This window comes from Tupaia chinensis, unplaced genomic scaffold (assembly GCF_000334495.1).
Source record: "Tupaia chinensis unplaced genomic scaffold, TupChi_1.0 Scaffold000089_1, whole genome shotgun sequence".
NCBI classification, from domain to species: domain Eukaryota; kingdom Metazoa; phylum Chordata; class Mammalia; order Scandentia; family Tupaiidae; genus Tupaia; species Tupaia belangeri.
In genome coordinates this window covers 3,163,418-3,184,991 of record NW_006159551.1, presented here as the reverse complement: position 1 = coordinate 3,184,991, position 21,574 = coordinate 3,163,418, and the positions used below count along the sequence as shown (strand labels likewise).

The 21,574-nt window shown below is 40.4% G+C and overlaps 1 protein-coding gene across 1 annotated transcript in view; it reads right to left on the bottom strand.

Annotated features, from left to right (window-relative positions):
* GRM7 (glutamate metabotropic receptor 7) overlaps positions 1-21,574 on the bottom strand; it is a 1,001,339-nt gene that overhangs the window by 338,662 nt on the left and 641,103 nt on the right. Inside the window, exons 16-17 of the mRNA XM_027769777.1 lie at positions 3,572-3,704; positions 1,815-1,955 (exon numbers count right to left, since the gene is read on the bottom strand). Coding sequence (XP_027625578.1) covers positions 1,815-1,955; positions 3,572-3,704 — 274 coding nt within the window. The remainder of the gene's footprint in view (positions 1-1,814; positions 1,956-3,571; positions 3,705-21,574) is intronic.

The following is a 21,574-nucleotide window of genomic DNA, read 5'->3' as shown; positions in this document are numbered from 1 at the left end:
AGGAGAAGGGTTTGCGGCGTGACCATCCCCTCTGGGGGGTGATTTCTCACTTTCTGTCTCTATGTCTCTCTCTGTCTGTCTGGTGAGTACATGTGCTCTATAGTGAAAATCTCTCCAAAAAATCAAAATCAAAAAAAAAAAAAACTTTTTCTTTTTAAGGTTTTTGCCCTAGGGCATATAGGCTTGCTGGAGAGGAAGAGAGAGAGAGAGGGGGAGGGCTTGCTGGAGAGAAAGAGAGAGAGAGAGAGGGAGAGGGAGAGGGAGAGGGAGAGAGAGAGAGAGAGAGAGAGAAACCACTTGCTAGGGGAGGTGGTCACACTGCAATCTCTTCTCTTCCAGTCTCATCTTGGCATTTTAGGCATGTACACACATGTGCCCAGTGTGATTTTCAAGCCATTGGGTCTGGGACTCAAACTACTCAGGCATGTGAGAGTCCAACATCTTAACCACCAAGGCACCTCCTGGCCCCGGACTGAGCCTTTCTTAATTGTACAGACACGTTAATGTTTTATGATACCTGGATGTCACTGTGACAAATGTGAAGGGTTACTGGAGTACTAAGTTGGTGAATGCTGTTTAACAGAGGTCTAGCTGATAAGATGGTACACTACATCATGACCCTTGTCTTGCACTTTTAAATGTCACACAGTACGTTTAGGACAGTGACTTAATTCCACGCACATCTCAAATGACGATCCCGGCCCATCACTCTTCATGTGCAGCCTTTGCTCACGAATTCTCCCTATCCTCTGTGTTTCTGTCACATTTTTTTGTTTTATATCTCATTTCTTCAGAGATATACTCATTTTTTTTTTTTTTTTTTTGCTACAAGCCCTCTGCCGTGTCTTTCTTGGATTGGAAACCCTCTGACCAATCCATCTTCTCCCCTAACAAGCCAATGTCTACTTTCTCTGGATCTTGACTCAAGCTTCATATTCTCAAGGAGGTCTTTCCAAACAGCTTCTACCTTCAATAAGTAAAATTCCTTAGTTATATGTCCTTATAACCCCCAGAATATATATTTCAGTCTCTGTAATTATGTATGTATTAGAGTGATGACTGGAATAACTCCCAGTGATACCCCACCCCCAAATAAGTTCTAAGCAACATGAAAGCATGACTTCTCCCTGTTTTATCCACGATCAGATCACCAGTACCTAGCATAGTGCTTGGTGGGAGAAAATTGCTCAGTGAATATTTGTAGATGAATACACGAATGAACATGTCATTTTCCTTCAGACAACTTGCATATACATGTACACACATGCACCTCTTTATTTGGAAGGCTCATGCAAGGTTACATGTACGGAGCAGTGACTATTTTTAAGTATATTTTAAACAGCAGCTGACTCATTAACTTAGGCATACTAAAATCATTTGAAACTCACATTATTAGAAACCCAAGAACTTCGTTTCCTTCATCAAATATGTTGCTCACGGTAACAGTAAAATCTGGGGCTGCTTTCGGATCCATCAGATTTTAGTCCCTGTGCAAATGGCCTCCTACCGCTGACGAGAACACAAGCTAATATTTATCAATGAGAGCATCTGAAGCCACATGACCCTCTCCAAACTCAAAGGATCAGTGAAAATGTCAATTACGGCTAGGCAGACAGGCAGAAAAGAATACCTCCACGTCTGTACTTCTCTTGTCCTGCAAGACTCATCCGCCTGTTCCATTTTCTGAACAATCTAGTAAAATTCAATTTACTTTTTCAATTTGTCTCCAGCCAAGCTTCCTTCTGTCAGCTATGCAGACATTTCAATGCTGGCCACGTAGAGTCACAGGAGAAGGACAACGAGAAGGGAATTACCTGTGCATTTGCGATCTGTGTCTTCTTTTTTTGACCCGCTAATCGTCAACTTGCAGTTGAAGTTTTCCTCCCAGTATTCGGCAAACCACACATTTCTTCTGTTGTTTTCAAGTGTGCGTGACGTAAAGTAGGCATCGAATCCTAAAGAGAGTTAAATGAAAAGGTCAGCGTCTGTGGGTATTACTGGATGTCTAGAAATAAAAGTATCGCTGATAATTTTCTTTTGTTCCAGTAGGCCGGATACTTTTCTGTATCAATGCAAAAACAAACAAAAAATAATGAATAAAGAAAAAATATTCTAAAACTAAACTTATGGCAAAAGTCTTAAGTCCATCTGTCAGGCAGGCGTATGACCTACAAACAACATTTTTGTAATGAAATCTGCATTAAATACGTTAGAGATGGCACCATAATCACATCCTGCTTTGCATCTCGAGGGAGCTGCACCGGGAACAAGAATTATCCATTGCCATCATCAAAACCTTCAAGATAATAATGAACCATTTCAGTGCTTACTACAGACCAGACTGCGAGCTTTACATAAATTCTTCTATTCGTTTCAACAATCTGTAAGGTAATTACTATTGTTATTCCTATTTAAAAGGGAGGAAACAGAGGCTTAGAAGAAATAATGATGTACCAAGGTAAACTCTAAAGCCGTATTGTGCGTTCTTTACTATGACAGCTACTGATCTAAGTAACATTTTTTTCTTCAAGAGAGAGATTTTTGCTATAGGGCATATGTGTTAGCTGGAGATAGACGTGGAGAGAGAGTAAGTGTGAAACCATCCCCTCCTTGCAGGGAGAATGACTAAGCCACAATTCATTCTCCTTTATTTTCCTCCTGGGATTTTGGGCACGCATGTACATGTACCAGGTATGAGTTTCATGCTGCCAGGTCTGGGGCCTGAACCGTGGTCGGTCATATGGGAACCTAGTGCCTTAAACACTATCACCTGCTGTCCACAACATAGTAACATTTTAAGAACCCTCTTTCATTTAGTAACGCTCCATTATATAATTGTCTTTCTTTTCTGATTAAACTTTGTTTTAATGGGACTCAAAATTTTGTGACAGATTTTTGGTCAAGTTGTTTCCATTAAAAAATATTGATTTTAAAAGCTAATAACTTAGAACTGCCACATGCAAAAAAAAAAAAACAAAACCAAACAAAAAAACAAAAAAACAACCCCAAATGGCCACAAAACATTTCCCTTTCCTTCTGAAGCTTTCACAATGCACCACTATCATTAACCAGTCTTTTACTTCTAAATGTACATGGCCAGTTGAGACAGACAGTCCTGAGACTGTTCTTCCCTGACTGATGAAGACCGGGATAGCAGAAATTAGGGATATTCATTGAGCCTTCTGAGCTTCCTGGGAAGACTTCATGACCTTGACAGCTCCAGCAGCCCATCGCTGTCTTTCTACTCATAATGGAAGCAGAAGTTTTCAAAGAGGTCAGAGGCAATTTGAGTCTAACAAAAGAAACGTCAGTCCTATTCCTAATGGGAGCAGAGACGGAGCCAAGTCCCCAGGAATGTTCTAGCTTTCTCAGGTGTGCAACTTGAAATGTTCCAATGGGGCCAAAGATCTTGTGAGAGAGTCAGAGTGGAAAAAGACTAGATTTGATGTTTCAAAGCCACAGCACAAATCCCAGATCCAGAAACCTTGCTAAGTCTAGGAGATGTGAGCAAGTGTACACTTAACCTTTCTGATCTTTCTTAGATCTAAATCTGTAATAATAAAGATGATACCAACTCCATCTTCCACAGTATCCTGTTTGTGGCCTGGGGAAGAATTTGGAACCTTATGGAGCTGAAGATCAAGAGCCACAGAAGAAGATGGACTTGATTTATTGAATTTAAATGATTTAAAGTTTGCTCTTACCTTTCAGGCCATAAAAACATATAATGGTTAACATTACAAAAATGGTAAGTACAGTTTATATGCATTTTCTCATTAGGTGTCACATCATCCCAAAGATGTAGGTACTGTTTTTTTGTTTATATAACTTGCCAGGAGGCAGATGAACTCACTGGAGAAAACAGCCCCTTCGGGAATGGTCATGCCATAGTCCTTCCTCCTCCATTTCTCTTCTAATGGGATTTTGGGCACACATGCACTCTCCTCCTGTGTGTTTTCCAAGCTGCCAGTCCAGGACTCGAACCATGCAGTCAGCAATGTGGAACCTAACTACCTTAATCACCATGCCACTGGCTGGCCATAGATAGTATTTATATTCATCCTTTAGAGGTAGAATGTAAACTCAGAGAATTTGGACCCAGGTCTATCTGGTTCCAGACCCTTACTTCTGACTTGTGCACTAAAGAGCAAGGAGTCTCACATTTTGCTGGTGTCACAAGAATTTGCAGAACTGACAAAGAACACAGAGGCCATGTTCACTGAGACAAGTGAGTTCTGGGTCCCTTTGTTTTACTGTTTCTGAAGTCTTCCAGGAGATTTCCATATCAACTGAAGGCTGAGAGCTACTGGAAGGGAACCCCTCTATGGTCCTCTGACAATCCCACAATTCCACTTCCTCTTTTTCCCTGCTAGACCTGCTACTACTGAACTACTGCATCAGCCAGTGACTCCACAGGGTATCAGGGTGGTTTGACAAGAGAAAACACAAATACAATCAGGTGTTGGAATCAAAACAGTAAACCTGCCTACCAGGTCTGACAGTGCTGGAGCAAAAGCCGACTTCAGAAAACAGAACTCTGGGGGCCAGCAGATGGTGTGGTAGTTAAGTCACTGGATTATTACATGGCCAACCATGGTTCAAATCCTGGACCTTGTGGCTTCAATATTGCACCAAGTGTGTGTTCATGCATGCTCAAAATCATGAAAGGAAAATGGAGGATAAGGGACCGTGGCATGGTCATAGCCCTCCTGGGGGCGGGGGGAAGGTGCCAGTGATTTCTCACTTTCCCTGTCTGTCTCTCTCTCCAGTGAACATATGTGCCCTATGGGGGGCGGGGAGGGGGAAGAGTTTTTCTCAGACCATTCACAGAAGCAGAAGCAGAAGCAGAGGTCAAATGAATATTATTCAATTTAGTTAGTCATTACTGACAGCCTTCTCATTAGCTGTCAGATTTCTTTTTGGACCAAACACTTATTTTTCTTTATCAGAGATATGGTTAAAAAAAAAAAAAAGACTATGGATTTTCTCTACTCATTTTCATTCAAAAATAACAAAATTGTCCATGACATGCTCAATATTTTGTAAGTGACCTTAGGCCAACCATGCATAGACAACGATTAGGAATATACTTGTCAGCTCTTTGGGTTAAGGAGATACCATAGTTCTTATTAACAGATCAGAGCTTCTGATATGGGGTGGTTTGATGACTTCCCTGTGGCTGAAGTCACTAAGCTATTCCTTTGGTTTGTCATGAAAGTTTCTGCAACCTGAAAATTTGACCTATCTTGTTTTAGGAATAAGTACAAAATGCATAGTCATTAAGGTGGAGCAGAGAGTTAGGGACAGAAACAAAAATCAGAATACCTGCAATAGTTTAATTGTGTGTATGTACGTGTTTTACAGTAATTTGAGACTTTCTTACCATTTCTATTAGTTCAGAAGTAATCTAGATATATATCCAGTTATTATTTAACAAAGTTTTTTTTTCTAAAGTTTAATTAATTATCTCTTCCATGACTGAGAGCGAGCGAGCAAGCGAGCTACCATGTACAGTATGGTGTTGATCCCATGAACCTCCCAGCCCCAGTCATGCAGGATCTCAAGCAAGTTCATATCTTTTGTGCACAGGGAAACCTAAAGATGAGAACCTGAGACCTTCTCGTGTGGCTTTAGCATCAGAACACTGCATTACCACTGTGCCACACAGTTGGCCTACCAGAGTTTTAGCTCTATATTTATTTCATTATTTATTTGCCAGAAGGTTTGTATGCTCACCAGATGAAGATCCCCCTCCACCCCACCATACCCCATAGTCAATGGAGTACAGTCATACCATAATCCCTTTTCCTCCTTTCATGATTTTGGACATGCACACAATGTGACTTGTGCGTTTCTCAAGTCAATGAGTCCAGGATTCTTACTGTATACTTGGTCCCATGAGAGTCAGGCTCCTTTACCACTCAGCCAAAGAGTTGGCCCTACCAAGTTTTGAAATGTAACTCCAGGCACTAAGACCAAGGTTTCAATTCACAGGAAGACTCAGAGTTATGTCAAAGAAGAAAGGTCATTCTTACTGTCTAACTGAACAGTTCATATGGAGCAGATGGGATTTTCAGTATGAAATAGTTGTGTTTTGCTGGACACATAAGTTTAATTTTAGAAATTAAGATCTAGGTGATCCCAAAGCAAATGCTCCATTGAGTAGAAGTTGAGCATCATTCCTATAATCTTGGAAGGAATCTTAGAGCTACACCAGAGAAGGGCACAGGGTTTGAGCTGGCATTGCAACAACACTTATCTGGTTCTTTCCACTTTTAATTGGGGTGATGCTCTCAAACATGCCCCTGAAATTTGTGGTTGAGACAAGAGAGTTCAAATCAATGAAGACATCATTCATCCCAGGCAGTATGCTTGGCCAGTGACCTTTCCAGCTGAGAGGGGGAAAAGCTCCCCTAAGTAAGAAAGTAAGAAAGTAAAGCTATCAGAATGTCTAGTGGGGTGAGAGGACCAGCTGTCTGCTCTGCCAGGGTGAAGGGAGCAGAAAGACACTCCCTCGGGTTCATGTAGCAACAGAAAGCAACCGCTAGCCCTGATAACTGCTTTCTCTACACTAATCATATGCTGAAAATTAGGACATCTTGTCAACCTAAGCAGCAGGGAGTACCCAGGATTTCCATTTCACTAGGCTTTGAGGGGGAGATTCTTAGCATTTCATTTCCCAGTTTGCTTCCAGCTCAGGAAGGCTCTGCTAATGACTCAGTAACACACAGCTCTTGGCACATTGCAGGTACCCGATATCAGTGGAGCAGAGGAATGAAGCAATGAATGAAAAGAAGAATGAAAATGACAGACAGGGGAGACAAGGAAACAGGAGCAAAGAGGAACGAAGAAAGGAGAATAGGGGAGAAAAAGACTGACTAGGGTGAGAAGCAGACAAACTCACAATTACTGTTCTGAGAGGATAAACCAGTATAATCATTCTGGAAAAACCAAAGAAGTTTATCTACCAACACTTCTCTTATATATATTTTGAAGACCCTCCTATTAGGTTGTTCGGAAAGTCATGAAATTTTTCTGTTTTCCTGTGCAAAAATGTGTCATGACTTTCCCAATGAACCAATACTTCAAGATACAGTGGCCAGAGAAAGTTTTATATGAATATATGTGTGTAATGAATACACATTCAAGGACAGATGTTCGAGAATGTTTAGAGGGGTAATGGTCAGCAATAACTAAAGTGAGAAACAACTCAAATGCCCATGACTTATGGAATGACCACAAGGCCAAGAAAATATTATTCACAACTACATGCATGAGTTTCACAATAACAAATAGAAAAACAAGAACCAAAAGAAGGCACTTGGGGGGGCAAGCAGGTGGTGTGGTAGTTAAGATGCTTGGATTCCCACATGACTGACCTCACTTCCGGTCTGGCACCTGGCAGCTTGTTTGCTTGCTTGCTCACTCTCTTGAGCACACAAGCCCTATAGCAAATTAGATAATACTAAATAAAATTAAATAATTCTTTAAAACATAGAATGTACTCAGGATCACTCATGTCATGGAAAGGCAACATGGGGCAGAACTAAACTGCAAGGCGTAACAAGGCACACATAGATGGTTCCACTCTAAAGACCAGCAATGGACTTAGATGGTGAAAGTAGTATAGTCTTAAAATGGGTTATTTCAGGTGGCAAATGAGGAGGCAGGTGTAAGGGTGAGGAAGTCAAGGAGGTCAGGGTATCGGTCCTGCTCCTAGTTATTGACTATTAGTAACTTTATAAGTTAGTTTATACTCTACATATTTGCTTTACGCCCTTTTATTATCCCCACCCCTTTTTTAATTGCCAGAGAGTGTCTGATAGAGGAAAGAGGGAGAAAGCACCCTCCGATGGGGTGTGGTCACACCGCAATCCCTTCTCTTTCATTTCTCCACCCTGTGGGGACTTGGGACACACACACGTGCTCAGCATGGTTTTCAAACTGCTGTGACTAGGATCTGAACCGTGGTTGTCCATGAGAGATCCAGCTCCCTGTACATGGTGCTTCCTGGCTCCACTCACTTGAATGCCAGCCCTGTTTTACTCTGTGTTTCTAAAACATAACTTACGGTACAGGGTTGAACTGTGGTCTTCACACAGGTAGGTGCATGTCCTAATCCCCTGTACTTGTGTATATGATTTTAATTTGAAACATAACAACAAAATTCATTGAAAATGTAAATTCAGGATCTGAAGTATCCATGTGGGCCCTAAATCTAATGCCAAGCATCCTTATTAGAGACTGATTAGAGAAAGACACAAGGGAGAAAAAAAGGGAAGAAGCCATGTGACGATGGCGGGGGGGGCCAGCCATAAGCCAAGGGGATGCTTGGACCCATCCGAAGCTGGGAGAGAGAGAAGTGTCTTCCCCTCTAGACTACAGAGGGAGGTGACCCTGTTAAAACCTTGATGTTGGATTTCTTGCCTCTAGAACTGTGAGAGACTCAATTTCTGATGTTTGAAGCCACTGCGTTAGTGGCCATGTTGTCACAGCAGCCCGAGGCTATGACTGTACTCCTAGTGAGTAAAAAATCCTGTTACAGTGTATTTACCGGCTTCTCTTTGGTCTAAATGATAACAATGTTCTCAGATATCACAAACTGATGGCTTGTACATACTTTTAACCTACATACTTGTCTTTGTATTTTGTCCTATGTACTTTTTATTTTATTATTATTATTTTTTAGAGAGATTTTTGCTGTAGGGCACATGCGTTCACCAGAAAGAGACAAAGAAAAAGTGAGAAATCTGTCCCTGCCCCTTGGGAGGGTAGACGTGCTGCAATCCCTTCTTCATTCTCTTCTCAGGATTTTGAGCACACACAGACATACCCCTGGAGTGAGTTTCAAGCTACTGGGTCCAGGACTCAAACCATGGTTGGCCTTCTGGAAGTCTAGCACCTTAACCACTATGCCAGCTGCTGGTTTCTTTCCAGAATATTTTTAAAAGTAATTTTAAAATCAGGAGATTTCATCTGCAAGTCCAGATTTCTGGCTTCACTTGTTACGTTAGATCCGTTAACCCAGACCCCATGCCCACCAGCAGCTCTCAGCAGGTGCTTAAGAATGATGATCCCCCTGTTCAGCTCACAGTATTTTTCCACTACTTCTGACTACTGATTCTAACCTGGGCCTCTTTTCTCATTTTTGAGATGTCTGTGGCTGTTGTGGTAGAGGCTAACTTTCCAACACTGAGAAATGCCTCTCTCTGAGTTTAATACACCTTGGTTGCCAATAGAGCAATATACAACTCAAATGAAATACCACTGCAAGTCCTTAAGAATTTCTCTTTGTCAAAGCTACTAAAAACAAGAAAAGTTGGGAAAATGGCAAGATGTAAAATTAACATAGAGAAATACATGATTTTTTAAAAAATTGCCAGAAGGCATGTGAGCTAATTAGAAACAGAGACACAGAGAAGGAGAAAGCATCCTTCAATGGGGCATAGTTATGCCACAATCCCTTCTCGTCAATTTCTCCAACCCACTGAGAAGTTAGGCCACACATGCACACACGTATGCCCAGTGTACTTTTCCAGGTGCCAGGGCCAGGATTTGGACTGCAGTCAGCCACTTGGGATCTGGGCTCCTTTAACTGCTATGCTATCGGCTCCATTTAGCTTTATACACCCAAATACTACTACTTAACAGTTGTACTGAAAGAGACTACAAGTAAAACAGCTCAAAACCATCTAAAAACAAGTGGTAGCTTTCCTTTTAATCAGAACATTTTTGTTTTGCTCTTAGGAGAGGCTTCAAGTTTTCCTTATATCAATTTAATTCTAGTTGATTTGTAAACTTTATATGTTATCAATAAAATATTAGTACTTTTTTTTTTGCCTAGAGCTAAGTTGCTTTGAAAGTTTATATGAAAAAGTACTGGATAGTCAGAAAAGCTATGATGTGTCTTTTTTCTCTATGTAAAAATGCATCATGACTTTTCCGATGACCCAATACATAAGAACCAAGAGAACTCTGAAAAAAAAGAAAAAAAGAAAAATAACAAGTACGTGGAACTATTTACTAATTTGTGAAAAAGGAGTAAAAAAAAGGTAGGCAAACCCCACATGGTATTATATGGGAACAACGGACTGTTAATTCTCAATGATTAAAAAACAATAGTCTTGCACATGAATAAAGAAATCAATAAAGCATTGAAACAGAAATGAAGGTCCAGAAATAGACCCAATGGCACATGGGAATTTCATATAACAGAGAATAAAGGTGGCATTTCAAGTCATTTCAGAAATGATACCCCAGGATGAATCATCTAATGAACATCCATCTGGTTAGATATTTGGGAAATGACCAAATTGGATCCTTGGATCTTAGCTTGGAATTTAACATCCTGTTAACCCCCAAGAAATATTAGGAGGCATGGCATGGATTAACTCCAGCATGTGAGTTGGGAGTTTCCTGTCTCTGCACGAAGATATGTTTTGTATGGTTATAGGAACTGGGGTCCTGAGCCCTTGACTGACATGGCGTGTTCTTGCCATCCATTCCACACACCGTGTGCCACAGGGCTGTGGGTGGTCAGTTCCTGGTCTGCCCGTCTCAGGAGACTGTGAGCTCCTGGAGGCCAGATTCTATGCTTTACTTGTCTCTTCTCTCCAAATATGAGTTCCTATGAAAATATGTTGAGGAAATTGAAGTTAAAGACAGGTGGATCAATTTGGCAAGACAGTTGCTGATCCGGTGGGACAAGTCTGGGCCCCTACATGCACCCAAATTCTCAGGCTGGCTCTCCTGATGAAGAGTGGAGGAAACCAGCCATGATTTTTGAGAAAACAAATAAGAATTATTGCAAAGGAAATTATTCCACAAAGAACAAAAATCCCATGGGAAGTGTTTGTGGATGAGGTAGAGGGAATAATGTCTGCACGAAATGTCTCCAAAGGCTTGTTGCATATTATATAATGCCAGAAAGCCTGCCATTTTTAAACATCCTTTAAACTGCCTGGGAAACAGAAGCCCATTTATGTAATCTGAATACTCTTATATGGGAATAAACATGGGCATAAACAATACCTATTCCATTGATAGTCTGACGGTTGAAAACAGCCCCTGAAACTAGAATTCTTGGACTGAATTCCTAGCTTCGTCATTTGCTAGGTGGGTGATCCTGAGTAAATGACCTAACCAGTCTCCCTTTCACAATCTACAAAGCGGAGAGGATGATAAGGTCTACACCACAGGATTGCTGTGACAATGAAATGTGTTAATATATCCAGTGTTCAGAACAATGACTGGTGCATAATAAGAGTGTAAATGGGGGCCCGAATGTGGTGTGGTGGTTCCAGCCTGGTCCCCCATGACTGACTATGGTTTGAGCCTTGAACCTGGCAGCCGAAAGTCACACTAGGCAGGTGTGTGTATGTGCACCCAAAATCCTGAGAGGAGAAGAGAAGAGACTGTGGCATGGCCATCGCCTCAGGAGCTGATTTTGTACTTTCCCTGTCACTGTCTCTCTCTCTGTCTCTCTCCAGTGAGCACACACATCCTATGGCAAAAACCTTAACAGCAGCAACAAAAATTACTGTTAGCTAACTTAGAAACAGACATAGACACATACACAAAGTGAGAACGAGAAAGAGAAAATTCACGAAATGTTGTGCTTTAATACTAGGGACTAATGTATGAAATACTCAGCTATCAGTTTAAACAGCCTTGAGTTAGACTCTTCCTGACTCTGCTAACGAGTAGCTGTTTTACTTATCTGACGCTAAGTCAGTCAGCTCGGTTTCTTCTTCATTTCTTCTTTTATTCTAGAAAAGACTTAAAGGGACATCTACATCTCCTTATTTGAGGTTAGTACTAGTTACTTTATAGAGAACTAAAAATTGCAAATATTAAGGCTAAACCAACTGATATTTTACTATTTATTTATTTAGGTTTTTGCCATAGGGAGCATACACTTGCCAGAGAAAAGAGAAAGAGACGATAAGAGGGAAAGTAGAAATCACTCCCTACAGGGGATGGCCATACCATAATCCCTTCTCCTTCATTCTCCTCCTGGGATTTTGAGCATGCACATGCATGTATTAGGCATGAGTTTTAAGCCACCGGATCTAGTACTCAAACTATGGTCAGCCCTGTGGGAGTCCACACCTTAATCACTATGCCACCTGGTGACCCTGTTGACATTTACTATTATTCAGTAAATGTAAATTCCTTTCCTGTTATTAATGTAAGTTTTCTTTTTTTCTCTTAATTTTTTTTTTTTTTGGCAAAGTTTAAGCTAGAGGGTGCATGTACTCGATGGAGGGTGAGAGAGAGATGGAAAATGAGAAACACCCTGAGGGAGGGTGGCCACACCACAATCCCTTCTCCTCTGTTCTCCTTTTGGGAATTTTGGTGACACACACCCACACTCCCAGCATGTTTTCTAAGCTGCCAGTCCAGGACTCCGATTATGGAGCTGGCCATGGGTGATATAGCCACTTTAACCACCATATCAACTGGCTACCCCAAGCAGCTTCAGTATCAGTTCTAGATACCATAAAGTAATGCCCTCCACCCAAAAGCCCCTCGCCATGTTCCTAGACTGGAAAAAAAAAAAAACATGTGAGCTTGACAGCCTAGGCCAGGAATGTGTACTTCTTTTATCTGGGGCGGGGTGGGGGGGAGGAGGGATGTGGGAAGGCTTTGGCCTTAGGGCACATGTACTTACCAGAGAAAGAGACAGAGACAGTGAGAGAAAAGTGAGAAATTATCCCCTAGAGGGCATGGCCATACTGCAATCCCTTTTCCTTCTGGGATTATGGGCTCACATGTACACAGGTCCAATGTGATTTTCAAGTCACTGGATCCAGGACTTAAACCAAAGTAGGCCAGGGTGGGAGTCCTGCGACATAACTGCTACACCATCTGGTGGCTCCAAAAGGGTACTGCTTAAAGCATAGCAAGAACCAAGAATCTATTTCTGTGTGTTATATTTAAAAAGTTAAAAATATTTCGATAGTGGGGACCGGCAGAAAGAGTAATGGGTAGGTCACTGGACTCCCTCATAGTCAACCATGGTCAGTCCATAGTTTGAGGCCCAGACTGGGTAGCTTAAAACTCATAATGGGTGCATGTGTGTGTGTGTGCCCAAAATCTCAAGAGGAGACTGGGAGAAGGGATTGTGGCATGACCTTCTTCCTTGGGGGGTAGTGGTTTCTTGCTTTCCGTCTCTCTGACTCTATCTATCTCTCGGGTGAGCACATGTATCCTATGGCAAAAAAACTCTCTAAAAACATTGTGATAGTATGACTACTATATACATATAAGGTATTACATGCATAATATTTATCAGATCATCAAATATCAATAGTGAGCTATCATTGATCGTGAACGATATATATTTTTAGCCTAGCCATGTTTCTAATTCTTTACACATATAAAGCAACACACACATAAAAACAAAATATATATGGAAATATTTCATTACACATATAAAGCAACACACACATAAAAACAAATATATATAGACATATTTCATTGAGATATATGCTCATTCTGATGTAGTATTCAGTCTTTTGCAAATAGTAAAATAAGAGGAAAGAGCTCTTTGTAGAAGAGTAGTTATCCTCCAAGATAATTTCATTCCTATCCCCCTGTACCTCAGGTTCCACAAATATAATCTATAAATCTATCCCTTAAGGCTTTATAAAAGAAAGCTATAGTAAAAGTACTCATGCCACCACTCTCTACATTGGCAACCATAGCAGACATCAATAATCGATCATGATAATCTCTCCTAACCAACTCGGTCTTTGATTCCTTTACAACTTAGTGCTTTAAGAAGCTACTGTTAATCTGATATTTTAAAGATAAAATTGACATGCCATCCTTGATATGAATACTTATTTTTAAGAAATGATTCCTGATAATTTATTATATGTATTATATGAGAATTTTTAATGTATATGTATTAAATACCACTTTTGGGTTCAAATGTTTAAGCACGTTAATATCAACACAATACTTAACGGGTGGCTACTCTGTCTGGAGCTGTGGTTTAATGAATTGATATGAATTTTATGTACGGGTCCTGCTTTCCTAGAACTCTCAGTCCAGTGACATCTCTTGGAAGACACTAAAGAAAAACTTACAGAGCTTTGGCTTAATGTAATCTGTTCAATATCTTTGTGTAAGAAAAGTCGTAGGTGGTAGGGACTATTTTCATAGAAAACCAAGAATAGCACAATGTGTTGCCAGCATCGTTTATTGATTGTTCACTATTTTTTGCTTAATCTTGTTTCATTTTATGTGTGTGTACGCGATCAGTTAGGTTTATAATACACATCTATCTTTTATATATGTATATATGCATATACACACATCACGTTTTGCTGAATAATCTTGTTTTCAGTATCTGTGTATATTATATATCATGTTTGCACTATGTGTGTGTATATCTCATATGTATGATCATATATGTTATATATCATATATATGAAATATCTGTACATGCTAAAAAAATACATTTTTTTCTGTCTTGTAGGTCTCAGAAGAGTTCAGGATTTTATGTGATTTTCCACTGGGCCACCAAGAGGCTTCCTGGTGGGCAAAAAGGACAAGATATGAAAGAGGACACATCTGGATCACAACCATTTTACTTCCTTATGCTAAATTACTCAGAGCAAGCTTCCTGGTATTGCACTCCTGTTGCCAAAAAGAAAAGCCTACCTTAAGGTTAACAGGTTCTAGGGAAGTTAATTTCTTAACTCACCATTACAAGAAAACAGGTCGTAAAGAACATTCTAGTTTCTCTTCTCTGTCCCTGAACTCTAAGATCATCTTAGATTCTATTACTTTCTCAACATCCAGGAAGCAACCTGACAGCAAGTTCTCAGATAGGCTGTCAGCCCAATTAACTAGCTAGAGAAGATAATGTGGAATGAAAAACAATCACCAAGAATCTGCCAGGGAATTTTCCAAATGACATCTGCCTTCCATAAAAGATGGTTCTTCAGAGCCAAGTACTTGCCAAGACCTGATGCCTAACAAATGTATCTTCCCAGGACTGTGCCACAACAACCCACAAAGGCTTACTTGTATACCTCTCCTCTTACTAGAAACCTACTGTCTGTTCTGCTTGATGTATTTGCAGAATATCTGTGTTTAGAACAGTAATTCATACTCTTTGTTACATAGGAATTATGTATGGAATTATAAAAAAAAATTGGGACCACCTCAGTACCTGGTTAAGAGAGCTGGATCCCACATGGTAGACCATGGTTTGAATTCTCATCCTAGTGGCTTCAAAAACACACTGGGCAGGTGTGCCTATATGCTCAGAATCTTGATAGGATGGAAAAATGGAGGAGGAGGGATTGAAGCATGCCACACCCCACTGCGGGGTGTTTTCTCCCTCTCTCCCCTTCTGGTGAGTACTTATACCCTCTGGCAAATGGAACACAAAACTAAAGTGCCTATGCCTGAACTCTAATGAGACAAACCAACACAAGAGCACCAGAGCTTCTGAGGGTGGGCCTAAGCATTATCATTTTAAGTTAGTAGGTGACTCTGATGTGCAGTCAGGGTTGACCATATCCATTCTAGCATATTAAGCAATTGGAGCATTTGTATATCCATTTTCCACTCAGCTCCAGCAGAGCTGCCCAAAAGACATCACAAACAAGGCAGACAAGGTCCCAATCACTGGAACATATCTATTCTTGTTTATATATATTACAGATACTCAGATAACGTTGTGTGCTCAAATAGCTTCTGAAACAACAAATAAGAACCGAAGCAGGTTTGTCAATAGCACCACTCTGAAAATTGTTTATTACACATTTATCTAAAATTTTAATTAGTAATATTCTACTATATAAAGAATATATGTAAGTTTATTCAAGACTATTGTCAACCTGATGAATGTGGGGTTAATATATGCTTCCATAGAAGTTTGTGTGAACATTTGTAATATGTCATTTTTCTGTACAAACATATTTAAGGTTGTTTTTTTTTCTCACTAGAGACAGAGACAGTGAGAGGCAAAGTGAGACTGGGGGAATGGCCACACCACAACTCCTTCTCCTCCACTCTTCTCCTGGGATTCTGGACATGCACATGCATGTCTGGTATGATTTTCAAGCTGCCAGGTGGAGCTTGAAAATCAACTCCTATATTCTGTTGGGCATGTAGGAGTCCAGGGCTCCCATCACTATGCCACTTGCTGGCCCCAACATGTTAATTTTTGCCTTTTTTTTTTTTTTAGGAATCATATAACATTATAATGGTTACAGTCATATGTGAGTATAATTTCCCAATCATAATCTTACAAAATAATGAATTTGTCACCAAGAAATTATTGAACAATTCAGCAAATGGAACCTACCCATTTTTTTCTGGCAATAGCAGAATGCGATCTAGATAAACTTGTCAGAGAATTGTTCTGCGTTGTGGAAGCTTCATGTTTTATTTTTAATAACTGTACAAGAACCACGTTGCCTGGTTACCATCTTCATCTTGTACTCTGATCTAAAAATGTCTCAGCAGCTAGAAGTTTTCAGCAAGCTCAACACCTAAACTTATATAATCAAACATCTATAACAATTCACAAGGCATTTTACCAAAATGATATTTCATTTTCTTCCTAATCAGATTTGGCCATTGCCTATATTAAGAGGGGAAGGGAGAAAAACAGTAACAAAAACAAAAGCAAAAACCAAATGGCTGACACTGTGAGAGAAGGACTTGATATACACAGATCTGCAAGGAAAACAATTTGGAAAAAAGAAAACCTCAGAAGCCGTAATACCACTGTCCCAAATACATGGCCACTTAGTATCTGAATTCCCAAGGAGATGATATACATTGAAAGACAAAAAGATTTTGGAACCCCAGAAGAACTTCATATTTAAAATATGATATAAATTTTTTATGAACTAAGATCACATTTATATAGGCGTATTTTCAGGTTTGAGCAAAACTGACGAACATCCTGGCTTTTTAATACCGATTCTGACAACTCCTAGAACATGCTATTTTGATGTTTGTTCTCTGTGTATTTCTGGCATAATGGCAAAAATGACACCATGTTTTTGGAAATATAAAAGTAAATGTTTGTGGAAAAATGTAAAAATAAGTTAAAAAAACAAAGAAAAATAAACAAGAGAATGGATGGTCTATGTAAATATCTTCATGTAAAGATCAAGTTCAAGAAGCAAATTCAGGCCATTTCTTCTTACCACCTGAGTTACTAAGCTATTTCTGAGATGGCATTGCAATAGGTGTTATCAGAGGAAAGGCTAACTGTCCTGAGAACTTAACAATTCCACTTTTGCACAACTAAAGCCTGTGTTCTAGAAAGTCACTCACAATTTCATATGGTTATGATAGATACTGATGGAGTGAGATGTATCTAACCCCATCTGGGCCACTTCAATTCCCTTCCTTGGCAACTTGAAATTGGAAATAATGACATCCCAGTGGACAAGGAAGAGTCTTGTTAGTAGAAGACACATCAACTCAGAGGATGCTAACAGTAGCATGTAGACAAGGAAGTAGAAAATGTCAGTTTGCACAGGGAGAGAATGGGTCAACTAGAGGCCAAGAGACATAGGAGTGGGGTGGGGAAAAGACCCTACATTATTTTTTAAGAAAAAAAAAACTAATTTCATTTATTATTATTATAATTATTATTATAATTATTATTTTAATATTTGCTATAGGCATGTGTGTTCACTAGAGAAAGAAGAAAAGTGAGAGCAAGCTGCCAGTCTAGGACTCAAACCATGGTCAGCCATGTGGGAGTCCAACATGGTAAAGACCATGCCACCAGCTGGCCCAAGACCACGTATTTTCTACAGTACTCAGATACTTGGTTCCAATTTGTTTCTAAGGCTCAGATATATTTCTTGCCCTTAAGTTCTACAAACTTTATTATTATTATTATCATCCTTATAATAAATCAATCCCTCTCCTTTCTTATCTTAGGCAAATCTCAGTGGGTGTCCACCATTGGTAAATGTAAAAGTTACTATATATAAATATATAAATATGTATCTTTTTCTTTATGCCATGAGCAAGAGAGACAGAGTAAGAAAGAGACAGACAGAATTCCCAACAAGGTCCTGACACCCTGATCCAACCTCAGTCTCAGCCAGCCCCAGTTGATGGCCATGTGGGAGACTGACATGTTCAGAGAGGTCTTCAGACATAAACCGGAAACCTTCCCATGTGAGATGGTCTCATGGAACACTGTTTTTTACCACTGTGCCATCCTCTGCCCCCTGATGTAACTAACAGTGATGTGGGGATAGGTCAGATATGAATCCCCTTCTCAAGGAGATTACCAAGAAGTAGGATCTACGTGGAGAATTCTAAGAGAAGGGAGAGCAACTCAGAAGTTATGAGATGAGATAATACGTGTTTTATAGGAAGATATAAACATTACTGATCCTGAGAAAAGTGAGCCCAAAGACTTTTTTGAGCAATGATGTTGAATGCCTTTGAAAATATGTAGAATGATTACCGACGGTTCAATTTTTCTATCCCCCCCCCTTTATTTTAGTTCCTTGATGACTTGTGGTGTACAAATGCAAACTCAGTTTGCTGTCATTTGATGTAGACACAAAAATCCTTGCTTTTTCTCAGTCTGGAATGCCATTAGTAGGAGTACCTTCTGCTCTGTATTTCACTATGAGAAAAGGGATGGAGCTCGTATTCAATCTATATGGTGACATAATAAACATAGTCTTGCCTTAGACGTGGTGCTTCTGACAACAAAATATGGCCTGGGCTATTTGGGTTATGGCCCTACCTACGACTTTCTGTTACTCTAAGGAGCTGGTGGTACACGCAGTGCCAGCTGAGTGTTCTGTGACAGTTACCAGCAGGGCCTGTGCTTGCTTCCTGGGTCAGTGACACTGTCTGAAAGAGAGCACGCCTCATTTTACTAACCAGGAATTGCTCCTTTGTCATAAAAATTTTGAGTGTGTCCTGGATGAAATTACAAAATGGCATGCTAGAGCAATTCAATACAGTCAAAATTAATTAAAGGAAGAGGCTTCATGGCACGGACATTTTGAAAATGTAAGGGGCCAGCAGATGGCATAGTGGTTACATCCCTGGACTCTCCCATGGCCAATTGAGGTTCAAGTCCTGGATCCAGGGACTTCAAAATGACACCGGGCACATGTGTGTGTGCCCCAAGATCCCAAGAGGAGAATGGAGGAAAGATTCACTGGGGGTTGATTTCTCACTTTCCCTGTTACTGTCTCTGTATTTCTCTCTCTCTCTCTCTGGCAAGCACATGCACACTAGGAAAAAAACCCTCTTATAAAAGAAAATGTACTTGGACACGTATTTGGAAAAGTGTTTGGTGCAGGTAAGGAAACACCAACAGTGACAATAATTCTGACCAAATACTTATAAACGATTACACTGGACTGAGAACGTTAAACATGTTATTTCAACTCTCACATATGTTCTATGAGTTAGCCATTACTGTCGTCCACACTTACTAAGTGAGCCTTCTAAATTTACATGGGGTAAGTAACTGCCCAAAAGCTCATAGCTAGTGAGGGAAGTCTGGGCACAGGCTGCTTCCTTCCAAAGCATGAGCTCTCAGTCACTACATAAGAAGAAATACAAGAACAAAGACATCATCATCATCAATTACAGTCTATAAATGTTACAGAATTGCAGGAGATGAAGAATGCCAGGGCAGACCAGCAGATGGTGTAAGGGTTACGTCGCTAGATGCCCACTTAGTTGACCACAGTTCAAGTCCCGTACCTGGCAGCGTAAAATTCACAAAGGATGCGTGTGCATGCATGCCCCAAATCCTGAGAATAGAGGAGAAAGGATTGCAGTGTGACCATCCCCCCAAGGGGTGATCTCTCACTTTCTGTCTGTCTCTGTCTCTCTGGCGAGGGCACAAGCCCTATATAAAAAAATCTCGTTTTTTTTGGAACCGGTAGTTAGCGTAATGGCTATATTGCTGGACTCCCACATAGTAGACCGCAGTTCGCGTCCCGGACCCGGTGGCTTAAAACTCACGCCGGGCGCGTGTGCGTGCGTGCCCAAGATCCCAAGAGGAGAATGGAGGAGAAGGGATTGCGGCATGACCATCCCCCCTGGGGGATGATTTCTCGCTTTCTGTCTCTATGTCTCTCTCTGTCTGTCTGGTGAGCGCATGCGCCCTAGAGCGAAAATCTCTCAAAAAAAGAATATGTGCATTTTGCCACAGATGTGCTCTGATTCTACTTCAATCTCAAATGCAATTTCCATAGACAGAATGTCCAGGAGATGGTGGAGGACAACAGCACTTAAAAGGGGCTGAGTGGTGTGTCACATGTGTTTCAGGGTGATGAGCAGATCAGCCTACTACAATGACTTTTGATAAAAGGATAACATATATGGGGAGGATCTTTAAAAAGCTCATGGAAAATGTATAACAAAACTATGCCTGAAATGTGATATACATCTTTTTGCACTGAAATAAACTCACACTTTCATTTCATTTTTCTGTAAACTTTTTGACATCCCCTTATTAAAAGGTATAATGGACCCAAGTTGTAGAGTGTCTTGAGTAAAAAGGGTATGGCCATTATTCCACAGGCACTGTAATGCCATTTAGGGTTGGTTCTTAAGAATGTACACCATGGTGACAGCAGTACTTAAGACAGAATACTGTCAGGATTGGGAGAAAGGGTCGCATTTGTTGAGTGACATTGTAATAGAGGCATTCACGTGTGTGGTTTTCAATGATTCTAATAGTACTCTGAAATACAGAAACTACCTGTCCTGTTTAGAATCAGTAAACTGAGGTTCCATCAGGGAAGATGCCTCTCTCAAGTTTACCAGATGAAGAAGATGAACACAGTTATTTTAGTCCTAAGTGGTTTATTTGAAAGCTCATTCTCTTAACAGTTCAATATGAAAAACGCTAGAGAGAGAAATTGCAAAGCTACAGTAAAAGCAACAGTTTACATTAATTGAGCCTTTGCTTTTTCTGAGTTCTATGTAGTCCGAATGCAATAACTTACTGAAGTCTTCTAATAGCCCTGAGGGAGGTACTACAGTATTCCCATTTTATAGATTTTTAAAAAATGAGGCTGGAGGGATTGGCAGATGGCATAATGATTATTTCACTGGACTCCCACATGGCTGAACACAGTTCAAGTCCTGGACCTGGTGGCTTCAAACTCATGCCATGCACATATGTATGCATGCCCAAGACCCTGCAAAGAGAAGGGATTGTGGTGGGACCATTTTTCTGGGGGGGGGTGTGGGTGGGTGATTTTTTGCTTTCTGTCTCTCAATCTCTCTCTCTCCAGAGAGTGCACATGCCTGATAGCAAAAATATCTCTCTCTCAAAAAAAAAAAAAAGTGAAGCAGGGAGGGACAGAAGAGGGCATTTGCTCATTACTGGAAGAGGTGAGACTTTGTCCACATCTTCTGAGTGGAGAGCCTGTGCTCATGGTTCTTCTATGAAACTCTCAATCACACCACAACTAATAAGTAAGAAGCAGGTCAACTAGAGTGTAGTAGAAAGTAAAGTCCTTTGGGGGTGAAAAGAGAGACATGGTGACATGATCTAAAATTTGGGGAGGAAGGAAGAGGTATATTCAAG